This window comes from Mustela putorius, unplaced genomic scaffold (genome assembly GCF_011764305.1).
Source record: "Mustela putorius furo isolate JIRA1106 unplaced genomic scaffold, ASM1176430v1.1 tig00000224_pilon_pilon_pilon, whole genome shotgun sequence".
NCBI lineage: Eukaryota > Metazoa > Chordata > Mammalia > Carnivora > Mustelidae > Mustela > Mustela putorius.
This window is the reverse complement of record NW_025421321.1, coordinates 27,259,441-27,272,846: the sequence shown is the minus strand read 5'-3', so window position 1 is coordinate 27,272,846 and position 13,406 is coordinate 27,259,441. Positions and strand designations below refer to the sequence as shown.

At 35.3% G+C, this 13,406-nt stretch overlaps 1 protein-coding gene across 4 annotated transcripts in view; it reads right to left on the bottom strand.

Annotated features, from left to right (window-relative positions):
- VRK2 (VRK serine/threonine kinase 2) overlaps positions 1-13,406 on the bottom strand; it is a 120,280-nt gene that overhangs the window by 62,216 nt on the left and 44,658 nt on the right. For all 4 annotated transcript variants that reach the window (XM_045077866.1, XM_045077863.1, XM_045077865.1 and 1 more), the window contains exons 3-7: positions 12,251-12,300; positions 11,447-11,516; positions 9,745-9,832; positions 7,468-7,573; positions 6,184-6,276 (exon numbers count right to left, since the gene is read on the bottom strand). In XM_045077866.1, the coding sequence (XP_044933801.1) occupies positions 6,184-6,276; positions 7,468-7,573; positions 9,745-9,832; positions 11,447-11,516; positions 12,251-12,300 (407 nt within the window). The remainder of the gene's footprint in view (positions 1-6,183; positions 6,277-7,467; positions 7,574-9,744; positions 9,833-11,446; positions 11,517-12,250; positions 12,301-13,406) is intronic.

Sequence of the window (13,406 nt, the reverse complement as noted above, 5' to 3'; positions counted from 1 at the left end):
GGTGGCTCAGTCATTATGCATATGCCTTCAGCCCAGGTCATGATCCCGGGGTCCTGGGATCGAGCCCTGTGTCAGGCTCCCTGCTCAGTGGAGAGCCTGCTTCTCCCTCTCCTACTCCCCCTGCTTCTGTTCCCTCTCTGTCAAATAAATAAATAAAATCTCTTAAAAACAAACAAAAAAAAGCATCTGTCTTTGGCTCAGGTCATGATCCTAGGGTCCTGGGATCCAGCCCCTGCTTAGTAGAGAGCCTGCTTCTCCCTCTCCCCTTGCCTGTAGGTCCCCCTGCTTGTGCTCTGTCAAATAAATAAATAAAAATCTTTTAAAAAATATTTTGAAGTTAAATGTGAAAACAAAAGAAATAAAAATGAGTACTACAAAGATCATTCATTCTCCAGTGAATTAGCTTGGCATTTAGTCAGAAGACTCATACTGTTAAGATTTCAATTCCCTCAAATTAATCTATAGTTCAACACAATCTCTGTCAAAATCCTAGCATGTTTTGGGGCAGAAACTGACAAACTTATTTTAAAATATTATATAGGCAATTGCAAAGCAGCTAGAATAGTCAAAATAATTTTGAAAAAAAAAAAAAAAGAACAAAGTTGGAAGACTCCTATTATCTAACTTCAAGACCATGAAGGTGTGATATTGTCTGTTTGATACTGTAATAGAGAATCCAGGAATAGACCCATTCCTAGATGGTCAATAATTTTGACAAAGGAGCCAAAGCAATTCATTGGGAAAAAGATGTTCACTTCAACACAGTGTTGGAGCAACTGCACATGTGCATGTTTCCCCTTACCCCAAAAAAGAGCCTTGACCCTAACCTTGCACCAAATACAAACCTGAAACAGATCAGGTATTTAAACATGAGAGTTCTATAAAACTTGCTGAAGAAAACTCTTGAGAAAATATTTTATGATCCTGGCTTTGGACAGAAGTAGCAGAAAGGATGAAAGAAAAAAATCATAAATTGGGCCTCCTCATAATTAAAAACATCTGCCTTCTGAAAAGACACTGATGAGAGAAAGGTAAGGTACAGATGCAGAAAGTATCTGCAAAGATCTGACAGAAGGTTCCTGTCCTTAAAACATAAACTCTCTTAAAATAAGGCAATCTGATTTTAAAATGGGCACATTTGATTCATTAAAGAAAAATGGCAAATAAACACATGAAAGAGGGGCGCCTGGGTGGCTCAGTGGGTTAAGCCTCTGCCTTCGGCTCGGGTCATGATCCCAGAGTCCTGGGATCGAGCCCCACATCAGGCTCTCTGCTCAGTGGGGAGCCTGCTTCCCCCTCTCTCTCTCTCTCTGCCTGCCTCTCAGCCTACTTGTGATCTCTGTCAAATAAATAAATAAAATCTTAAAAAAAAAAAACACACATGAAAGATGCTCAGTATCATTAGTTATTACGTGGCTGTTGCAAATTAAGACTAGATATGACAATATATCTACTCTAGCGGGTAAAATTTTAAAACTAATGAAACTAAGTGGTGGCAAGATGTGGAGAACTACCCATCACTGGTAGAAATGGGTAACAGTAGTACAATCGCTCTGAAAACCTGTTTGGCTGCTTCTTTTAAATTAAACTTATACTTCCTTATGATACCAGAAACCCACTCCTAGTTATGTATCCAGCAGTTCTTAAAACATGTATCTTCACAAAAACCCTTACGTGAATGCTTATGGCCACTTTACTAATATTTGCTCCCCAGCTAGAAATAACATAAATCTTCAACAGGTAAACGGATGAACTGTAGTAGTGCCAATGGAATACTCTATCTTTAAAGAGAAACGAACTACTAATGAACTACAGCATGGGTTAATCTCACAAACATTATGGGAAGTGAAAGAAGCCAGACATGAGGGAATATATCCCATAATTCCATTCACATGACATTCTCTAAAAATGCAAAAACTACTGGGGCAGAGATCATTGCCAGTGGCCGGGGTTTGGAGTGTGATGAGAGAAGGGGACTGAATGCAGGGGCAGAAGGAGAGAAAGTTTGGGGATGACAGGAATACCCTGTATCTTGATTGTAGTGGTGGTTGTACGACACACATGTGTCAAAACACATCAAACTGTACAGTGCAAAGGGTGAATTTCACTGTTTGTAAATTATATTTCAATAAACCTCACCTTCAAAAAGTTTGCAGACTTTTAAAGGATTTTAATATACATGGCCAAATTGCCCTTCCATTAACTTAATTTCTTCTCCTACTCCCATTTAATTTACATTCCCCCTGGTGTTCTACAAAAGCCTGCACCCTCTTCAGCCTCAATATCATCAGATTATTATTTTAGGCTTTTCCAATTTGATAAGTTCTTTTAAAATGGTACTTCACTGTTTTATCTGCAACTCTCTTCTTTCCAGCGATGGTAAACTTTTCTCATCCACTTCTGACAGTGGATGTGTTCTGTGTTCTTCTGTGCTCTGTCTGTTCATTCCTTTCAATCATTATTTTAAGAAAATTACCTGGTGTTTTTTCTTACTAATTTTTTGCTTTGTGCTATATTTTGTGTGTGTGTGTGTGTGTATGTGTGTATATATACACACATACACATATATATATCTCCCTAAATATTTTTCATAAGCATACTTTCCAGTTTCTTTTTCTTTCATTTTTTCAATTTTTTAATATAGACATTTTAAAATTTGAAATTTCTCAATATTTTCTAAATTTTTTTCTTCTGTACCATTACTCAGAAATTTCTTTCCTCATCTAGAGTTGTTAAATATTCAACTATGATTTATATACTTTTCATAGACTCAATTTTTTTCACTTTTTAACTCTCTCCTGTCTGATAGAGTGGCCACTAGCCATTTAGAATTACTTAAATTTAAATTAACTAAAATTAAGCTTTTCCCCTGCATTTTCTTCTGGTATTATGGTTTCAGGTCTTATATTTAAATCTTCAGTGGGTTAAAGATTTAATATTTGTGTAGGTTGAGTCATTTTATTCTTTTGCATGTCTCTGTCCAGTTTTCCCACCATCATTTATTAAACAGACTATTTTTTTTTCTCATTGTATATTACTGATGCCCTTGTCAAAGATTAGTTGACAGTAAATGTATGGCTTTGTTTCTAAGCTCTCTAGTCTGTTCTACTGGTCTGTGTCTGTTTTTATGCCAATAGCATACTTTTTTGATTACTATTGTGTTGTCATATGGTTTCAAATCAGGAAGTGGGATGTCACCAACTTTGTTCTCAAAATTGCTTTGGCTATTCAGGGTCTTTTGTGATTCCATATAAATTTGAGGATTGTTTTTTCTATTTCTATGAATTTTGTCTTTGGAATTTTGATAGGGACTGCTTTGCATAGTATGGCTATTTTAATACCATTAATTCTTCCATAAACATGGGTTGTGGCAATGATTATTTTCAACTGACACCAAAAGCACAGGCAACAAAACTAAAAATTAGAATTACATCTAACTAAAAAGATTCTTCCCAGCAAAGGAAACCATCAACAAAATAAAAAGGCAAGCTACCAAACTGTAGAGAATATTTGCAAACCCTAGATCTGATAAGGGGTTAATATCCAAAATATATAAGAACTAGCAAGAAAATAACTTGATTTAAAAATACACAAAAGACCTGCATAGTCACTATTCCAAAGAAGATATACACATGCCCAAAAGGTGTAAGAAAAAGTACTCAAACTTATTATCATCAGGGAAATGAAAATGAAAACCACAATGAGATATCATTCAATACCTGTTAGGATGGCTATTATAAAAAACACAAGAGACAATCAGTGTTGGTGAGGGTGTGAAGAAGAGGGAATCCTGTAAACTCTTGGTGGGAATGGAAATTGGTATAGTCTTAATAGAAAACAATATGGAGGTTCCTCAAAATAGCACTATCATACAATCCAGCAATCCAACTTCTCGGTGTACATTGAAAGGAAAAGAAATCATTATCTTAAAGAGATATGTGCACTCCCCACATTACTGGGGCATTTTTCACAACAGCCCAAATATGTAAATAAACTTCATGGTCACTGGTAGATGGATGAAGACAGAAAATGTGGTAGATATGTGCAATAATTATTTGGCCATAAAAAGAAATATGCCATTTATGACAGCATGGATGAACGTGGAAGACATTAAACCAGACACAGAAAGACAAAAACTGTTTTCTCTCACTTACATGTGGCATGTAAAAAAGTAAAACAGCACCAGAGAGTAGAGAAGTGGTTGCCGGGACTGGGGGATGTGGGGGCGTGGAGAAACGTGGAGATGTTGGCCAAAGGGTACAAACTTTTAGTTAGAAGATGAATAAGTTCTAGGGGTTGAATGTACAGCATTGTGACTAGAGTTAATAATGCTGTGTACCGGGGCGCCTGGGTGGCTCAGGGGGTTAAGCCTCTGCCTTCAGCTCAGGTCATGATCCCAGGGTCCTGGGATCGAGCCCCGCATCGGGCTCTCTGCTCAGTGGGGAGCCTGCTTCCTCCTCTCTCTCTGCCTGCCTCTCTGCCTACTTGTGATCTCTGTCTGTCAAATAAATAAATAAAACCTTTAAAAAAAATAATGCTGTGTACCTCAAATTCGCTAAGAATAGAACTTACATGTTCTCACCACAAAACAAAAAAAAAGTAACTATATGAAGTGATGAATGTGTTAATTAAATTGATGGTAGTCATCGTGTCACAACGTATTCTATGTTAAATCATCATTTTGTACATGTTGTACAGCCTAAATATATGCAATTTTTATTTGTCAATCATACCTCAATAAAGCTGGTGGGAGGGAAGCAAGGTAAAATAAAATAATTGATTCATAACCAAAATTAAATTAAATTTAAAATTCGGTTTCTCAGTCACACTAGTCACATTTTAAAAGATTCTTTTAGAGCAGTGTTAGATTCAATTTTTGGTAAATTTAGAGCAATTTAGGTAAAACTGAGTGAAAAAGTACAGTGAGTTCTCATACACGGCTGCCCCCACCCCTCCAACAGTCTCCCCCACTGTCGACATCCCACACCAGAGTACTATGCCTGTTGCAATGGATGAACCTGTATTCATGACACAGCAACACATCCTTGTAACCAGAAGTCTATTTGGTTTACATTACAGTTCGCTTTTGGTGTTGAACATTCTATGGACTTTGGCAAGTGTAAAACAATGTACCTACCAGAGCAGTATGACACAGAACACTCTCACTTCCCTAAAAGTCTTCTGTGCTCTGCCTACTCATCTCTCCCTCCTCTCTACCCAGTGGCAATCACTGACTGATCTTCTTTGAGTCTCCATAGTTTTGCCTTTTCCAAAATGTTGTAGAGTTGGAATTATACAGATTTTCACTTAATATGCATTTAAGTTTCCTCCATGTCTTTTCATGTCCTGACTACTCATTTCTTTTTAACATTGAGTAATATCGCATTGTTTGGATGTACCATAGTTTTTTCTCCATTCACCTATTAAAGGACATCTTCATTGATTCAAGTTTTGGCATCGATGAATAAAGCTGCTATAAACATCTGTGTGTAGCTTTTTGTGTGGATGTAAGTTTTCAACTCCTTTGGGTAAATACCAGGCAGTGTAATTGCAGATCATATGTTATGAATATGTTCAGTTTTTAAAGAAACCGCCAAACTGTCTTCGCAGTGGCCATACCCTTTTGCATTTCCAGCAGCAATGAATGAGAGATCCTGTTGCTCCACTTGCTCCACATCTTTTTCAGCATTTGGTGGTACACAACCAATGTTTCAATGGCTCGATAGCCACACATGGCTGATGGCTACCATACTGCACAGTAACGTACTGAATACTTCCATCCTCAGAAAAAGTTCCACTGGAATGCTGCTCTGTTTCAAAGCTACGTGTTTATACAGTGAAAGAGGAGCTACTGTGACTTTTAATTTGTTTTCTCTGCACAAATCCATCCCATCTCCCACTGGATTTGATGGTTCTTTATTTATAGTCGCTCAGAAGTTCAAATTTCAGCTACTTAACTATCTGTCCATTAACAAATTATTTAACCCCCTCTGAGTCTCAGTTTCCCCATCCGAATTACTTCTTAGTTTAGTGCATTAAATGAGATGAACAAGGTAAGGTAAATCACAACATGTTATTATTCCTCATTTGTAAACTCTTCATGTTAGGAGTTTGATTTTTGAATGTCTCCGTATAATACTGTGAGGATTCCTCCTGGAAACAGAAGCTTAATACTGTACTCACCCGATCTGGATTTCTGTAACCTAACAGTAGATTTGCTGCTTTTATATCACCGTGAACATATTCATTTTCATGTATATATTCCAGTACATCCAACTACGAAAAGAAATACATATATATTGGCAACTATTTCAAACTCATGATCAACTTTGAACATTCTGAATATAGAATAATATTTTTTCATATTAACAATAACAAACTGACATAGTCCATAATTAGGTATTTATCCACTTATCACATGTACTGGTCACTTAAAAGCTGAATAACATGATCTGCAAATATCAACTGTTTTAATTAAACTTCTGAGAGAAGGAAACCAAGATTCAACAATGCCTGTGCCTACGCCCTGACAGCCTGGTGGCCAAATCACACTGTGCAAAGAGGAGAAACACAACAAAATCAGAGATGCAAAATAAAATAACCATGAAGTTTCCTCAGCAGTTCCTCAGCCAAGCAATGGTTATAAATCGAGTTTTGGAGACCCCAGAACAAAACAGCATGTCCATGAACACACAGAAAGGCACTCTCCCTCTGGACCATAACAGAAAATACCTTAGCTTTATCTTTGAAGCCCTGGAGCCTTGCATGTTACCTACGCCTAGTGCTCAATAAACATGTGCTGGCTGCCTAAATGGATGAATGGATGAACGGGAAAATTAACGAGTTCTATTTGCCACATCCCGACCTGGCGTGAGCAGTTTCATTCTATTTAAAATGGAAAAAGAAAATGGAGCTTGGGCAAACCAAACACAAACAAGATAAGACAAATATGTGGTACAAACAAAATGTGTGCGTGGGTGCTATTAAGATTTCATTGCTTCTTATTTGGCAAAGTATGTATTATTCATTGCCATACTAATTACTGCCACCATCCCAAACTCATAATAAAAACTTTATAGCACCCCCATACCATCACATGTTTAGTATGGAAAATAATATATTTTGCCATAGTTTGCATTGTTATAAATATAACCGACAAAAGAGAGGTTATTCTTATAGCAATGCAAGCTTGTTCTGATATGTTAAACAAAGCTGTGAGGGGAAAAAAAAAATCAGACTGTAGAACCAATGCCTAATTGAGTTTGTAGTGCCAAACACAGCACATTCTGTCACTTACAGAGCCCACTGTTATCAATTTCACCAAAATAGCCTCTACTCTAAATAACTGACATTTCTAGGGCAATAATCCTTCACTCTCTGATAATTCCACAAAGGGCAACGATTTGTATATTGTAACAAGTAAATAATCTGAAAATGAGGCATGTGAAATAAGTCATTCATTCTTACCATTCGGATACCTAGCTGCAGGACAGTTGACTTTTTAAAAGTACCATTCTGGTCTGAGATCTTCTGTAAATCTATTCCTAGTCTTTCCATTACCATAAATCTGTAACTATAAGGAGACGTCAAAAAGAGATCTTAAGATAGCAGTGCTTGAAACTGCCTATTTATGAATCTGAAACAAGGAAAAACACCCCCAACCTAACAATGAAGAACACTGCAATCCAAACCATTAAAGAACGAATGTACATTAATAATCTTGCTGTTCTTTTAAGAAAGATACAAGTCAGTATCTACTCTGCAGTTAGTTTCTAGTAGAAGAAAACGCTATGTTGAAACACGCTCACTCGTAGATTGCGTAAAGAGAATGTTCTTTCTAAATTAAAGAGTCCTCAGTTTGATTCATTTTGATTTCATCATCCTCTCACTATGACCTTGAACAAATTATCTGCCCATACACAGAATATTATTAACATTTGTTTCTTGACCTTATAAATCATATTTTACTTTCTCTACATGCTTATAAACATGACTTTTTAAAATGTACTTCTTTTCAGGGCCCCTGGGTGGCTCAGTTGGTTGAATGTCTAGTCTAACTCTTGGTTTGGCTCAGGTTGTGATCTCAGGATCATGAGACTGAGGCTCTGCACTTGGCATGGAGTACGCTTGAGATTCTCTCCCTCTCTCTTTGCCTCTCCTTCCCACACTCACACACACACACTCTCTCTCTCTCATAAATAAATAAACCTTTTTTTAAAAAAAAGTACTTCTTTTCTGTTTGGCACCTCTGTCCCTTTCCTTCCTTTCACTTACATGCCCACATCAGTCTGCATTTATCTATGGATAAAAACATGAAGACAGAAATAAAGGAATTTTTGTCCTTGTTTTACAAAAATGTGATTCTACATGCACCTTACTGCATCATACTTTTTTCATTAGTATTTCGCTGAAATCCTCCCCAACCAACTGGTATAGCTCTAACTGGTTTCTTTAATGGTCTGCGTAATATTACATGATACGGACATACCTCGATCCACTCAGCCACTCAGTCCTCTATTAACAGCCCTTTACTTGGTTCCAAGATTATTGATCGTTCATTTTATTTTTATTGACAGCATTTAAAGACCATTTGAACAAAGCACTGACCATTGAGCCTATCTCCTCACCTAGGGAAAAAGATACCACCTTTCTTAAAAGGCTATTAAAAAGGGGAACCTAACAAACTGATTTTTTTCTTTTTTAAAAATCACTAGTCAATTATTTATATATATGAGGACTAGCCATATGTGGCAATTAAAAAAATATATATTCTACAAATTCTTTGTTGTGCCTTTTCTCAAGAGACAAAGCTTAATTAAATCTCCTCTCGTGTGTGGAGTAGACTTAGTGACTTGCCTCTAGCAAAGAGACTATAGTGGAAATATGTGACATCACTGCAAGATTCAAAATAAGTCAGAGAAAGACAAATACCACCTGATTTCACTCATGTGGAGTTTAAGAAACAAAACAGATGAACACAGGGGAAGTGGGTGGGGAGAGGGAAGCAAACCATAAGAGACTCTTAATGACGAGGACAAACTGAGGATTGATGGAGGGAGGTGGGCAGGGGATGGGCTAAACAGGTGATGGGGATTAAGAAGGGCGCCTTTGATGAGCACTGGGTGTTCTACATAAGTCATGAATCTTTGAACTCTACTCCTGAAACCAATATTGCACTGAATGTTAACTTTTTTTTTCCAAATTTTTACTTAAATTCTGAAGATTCAATTTAAAAAAGACTGTGGCTTTATTCTTGGATGCATGCTCCTGTGTGTGTGTGTGTGTGTGTGTGTGTGTTTGTCTCCCACTCTCTTTCAATTATTTACTCTAGGAGAAGCCAGCTACCATGTCTTTATGACACTGAGGCAGCCTACTGAGAGACCTGTTGAGAGGCCTGGGGAAGCGAGGCCCGCAAACAATCACACGAGTGTATTTAGAAGCAGATCTCCTTAGACCTGCCAACAGCCACACAAGTGACCTTGAAAACAGATCCGTCCCCAGTCAGGTCCTGAGATAATTGCAACCCAAAGGACAGCTGACTGCATCCTCAGATGTCCTGAGCTGGAACCATCTGAGGAAACCATAACTTCCATGGGTAACTTCCATGTTGGCTACCCATGGAAACTAAGATGTTAGTAGTGTTATAAGCTACAATGATTTGGGTAATCTGTTACATAGCAAAGGTATTAGGGCACATAAGACATAGCCATTGAATGAAACTCGATAAAAATAATTCCATTTTACCTTCTTCCCTTGAATTCAGTAATACCAGATCCATAAAACAGAGGAATTCCTAAATAATCAAGTTGTTTGAGTTCTATCCAGTTTTCGACTATAAAGGCAAATTTAATAGGAAAAAAGATATATATTTTTAGAAATGTTATTTCTTACTTTTTCATAGATCCTAAAACTTAGTTAGCTAACCTAAACAGAAATCAGACCTTTCTAGGAAATATTTTAAGGAATCAAATACATCTATCTAGTGGCTTCAAATTCTATTTATCACTTTAATTAACCTAAAAACATATACAGAAATTCTTAATTAAAGCAACTATAACCAAAACAAAAGTAGTCATGGTCATAAAATGCATTAGCATCATATACACAAGTGTTTCTATTTATGAAAAAAATTCCTTCCCTTATATGTTAAATTTTAAAATATAACATATGTTCAAAAAATTAAAATAAAATGAAATAGAACATATGTTAAGTACCAAAGAATCAGTAAAGAGATAGCTTTTTCTTTTCCATTACTTAAAAATTTAAAGCTATAGTAGTTGAAAAAATAGAAATTGGGCAGAAAAAAATCATCTCACTATGAAATTATTATACAGAAACTGCTTTGATTAAATTTAGTTTAAAAAGAAATCAAATCCACTGACACCATGAGGTAGCTTATTTCCCACTTTTCTACCATATATGTTTAATAAGTATGACAGCTCTACAATAAACAATCAAGTTTAATGGATTCTATTTGTCACCCTGACATAGTTTAAACAGTTAGTAAAGACTACTGTCATAACATTTAGAAGGTTTTATTAAGGAAAACAAAGTTAATTACTGAGGCTAGTCTTATCATTCTTCTTCCAAAACAATGCAGAAGACCTTGACTATTATCATTTTTATTTATATTAACTTCCTGAGAGATCTATTTATAAAATGCTACTGCTGTTCTTCAGCTTGCTCACATTCATTTTACATTCAATTCCTCTAACTGGTGGTTTTTACATGTGATTTCCAGCTCCAGTTACTTTCCCAACAATCAAGTTTCTAACACTTTTAACTCACGGTCTAAATCATTTTAATGTTTAAACATTTCCACATATCTTACACTAATCCATTCTATGGACATCCCTTTTGTTTATATATCTACCACCCATTTTAATATCTTTTCTTTACAATCTTTGACTGCAAATGGTTTCCTACAAATTATTTCATTCTACTATCTTTATACTTAGAGAACTCTTGGTAGCTTAGACCAAGAACTTGACATTGCATATAAAGTAGTGGAAATAATACTGATTTCTGGGGCACCTGGGTGGCTCAGTGGGTTAAAGCCTCTGCCTTCGGCTCAGGTCATGATCCCAGGGTCCTAAGATCAAGCCCCGCATCACGTTCTCTCTTCAATGGGGAGCCTGCTTCCCTTCCTCTCTCTCTACCTGCCTCTCTGCCTACTTGTGATGTCTGTCAGTCAAATAAATAAATAAAATCTTAAAAAAATAATAATATTGATATCAAATATATAATTCACTGGGTATATAATACCAACATTTACAAAGCATCTATCCTACTTTTATGTAACAGTTAATTATATAAATTATAATAAAATTTCTAATTGAAAATAATTTTCCAGAAGCCCAGAAAAAAAAAATTAACATTCACTTTAGCGCATATATATGATATATATATGCATATGGAAGTAGCTTGCTTTGCTAAATTTACTTACTATGGTCTCTTTTTGCAGCTCTTTGGTAAAATTTAAGTTCTGAAAATAATGGGCCATTTTCTTGATATTCCTATAAAAGAAAAGAATAATTTTATTAGGTAAAAACAAACTTAAGGATAGATTTGGTATTTCAACTATGAAAATATCAGTATATATTTATAGTATATAAATAGTGCTTGAATTATTTATTAGAAACACAGGCATCAAATTTCCACTAAAAAATCTCAGAAAAGCACTAAATAAACTTGGAGAATCTCATGTTTAAATTTAATATACTGTAATGCTATATACACAATCTCAGCCATGAAAGTAATCTTTTCATGGAAAAAACTTACTAAAAGCAATGAAAATTGTATACACACATATACACAGATAGTCAGTGTCTACCAACGTGGACATCAGGGTAGATATACTACAAACTAGCCTGGGGTTTATTCACACAAGACACCTTTACTAAGCATCTACTATATTTCATCCATTGTACTAGGCATAGGGGATACAAACAAAAGTAAAACCTCATCCTTGCCTTTAAGGACCTTACCATTTAGAATAAAGAGGAAAGAAAGGGAGAAAGAAAAGGAGAGATAGCTAGATAGGATACAAAAATGATAAATGCCAACACAGAAAAACAAAGTTCTCCAGTCTTTACATTTTAATAATGTGAAAATATACCATAACACTACATTTGTTGATAAGATCATAAAAGCTAAATCAAAGATACCAGGAATAAAGTAGAAAACAAAAAAGTGAAATATATATATATATATAATATAAATATAATATAAATTTAAGAGTAATACTTACCACTTTTATTACATGTCTTGCATCTTTATCTGGCTTATTTGTGGGGAAAGCTGCAGAAAAAAGACACAGGGTGGAGTAGAGAAGTAGTTGTTCCCAGTTACTGAGTATCTACTATATCCCAGACACTGTGCTAAGCACTTTACATATCTTCATTTATTACATCCTTCCAAGAACCTCTTCTGGTAGGTATCATTTTCATGTTACACAAGATACTACTAAAGTTCAAGAAATTGAGTAATTTGTTCACTAAGAAGTGCAAACTGGGGACTGAAACTCTGATACCATAGCCCACACTTTGCCATACATCATATTCAAATATTTAAACATGAAAATTGACATATATTAAACATAAAAATCCAAATGTAGGGAGAAATATTTTCTAGATATGTAGCATTAACCCCCATATATAATAAATAATAAAATTTTATTAATCAATTTCAATTTTATTAAATTCCATTTTATTAAACTAAAACCTATAATTCAGAAATGAAAACTGATTCATCTTAACTGGAAAGTTCAAAACAATTTCTATGTGGCAAAATTCTAAAAAAAAAAAAAATCAAATGAGAATGAGAATAAATCTTTAAAAAATCATTTTCTGAACATGGCAATCAATCATTCCTACATTAAGGAATACATTATCTCCTAAAAAGCATCATTTCAAGTTATCTAACTTCATTTTATTATATGCTATTTGCATTTCTAAAAATTTCTTTATTTTTTCTTTAAATAGGCTTCACGGCTAACATGGGGCTCGAACTCACAACCCAGAGATCAAGAGTCACATGATTTACCAAACTGTGCCAGCCAGGTACCCCTTGTATTTTAGATATAGTAATCAAACTTCTGATAATTCCACTGTTCAAATTTTTAGATCAAATCAATCCTTTCATCTTATTATCTAAATTATTAAGAAGTCACAGTTTTCAAATCTTGGTAAGTTGATGCATGTATTTATTTGTACTGTGAAAGTCGACAGTCTTGTCATTCATCCCTTCATTCTCCTTCCATTTATTCCTTCAACTAACCAACAGTTATTTATCATGAGGCCAGAATTTGCAAGGCACTGTGTCAAGGGTTAGTAGGATGTTTAAAGGAGATTGAAAGGAATGTGAAACTAGTCCTCAATATGATTAAATATCAGCACCTAACAGAT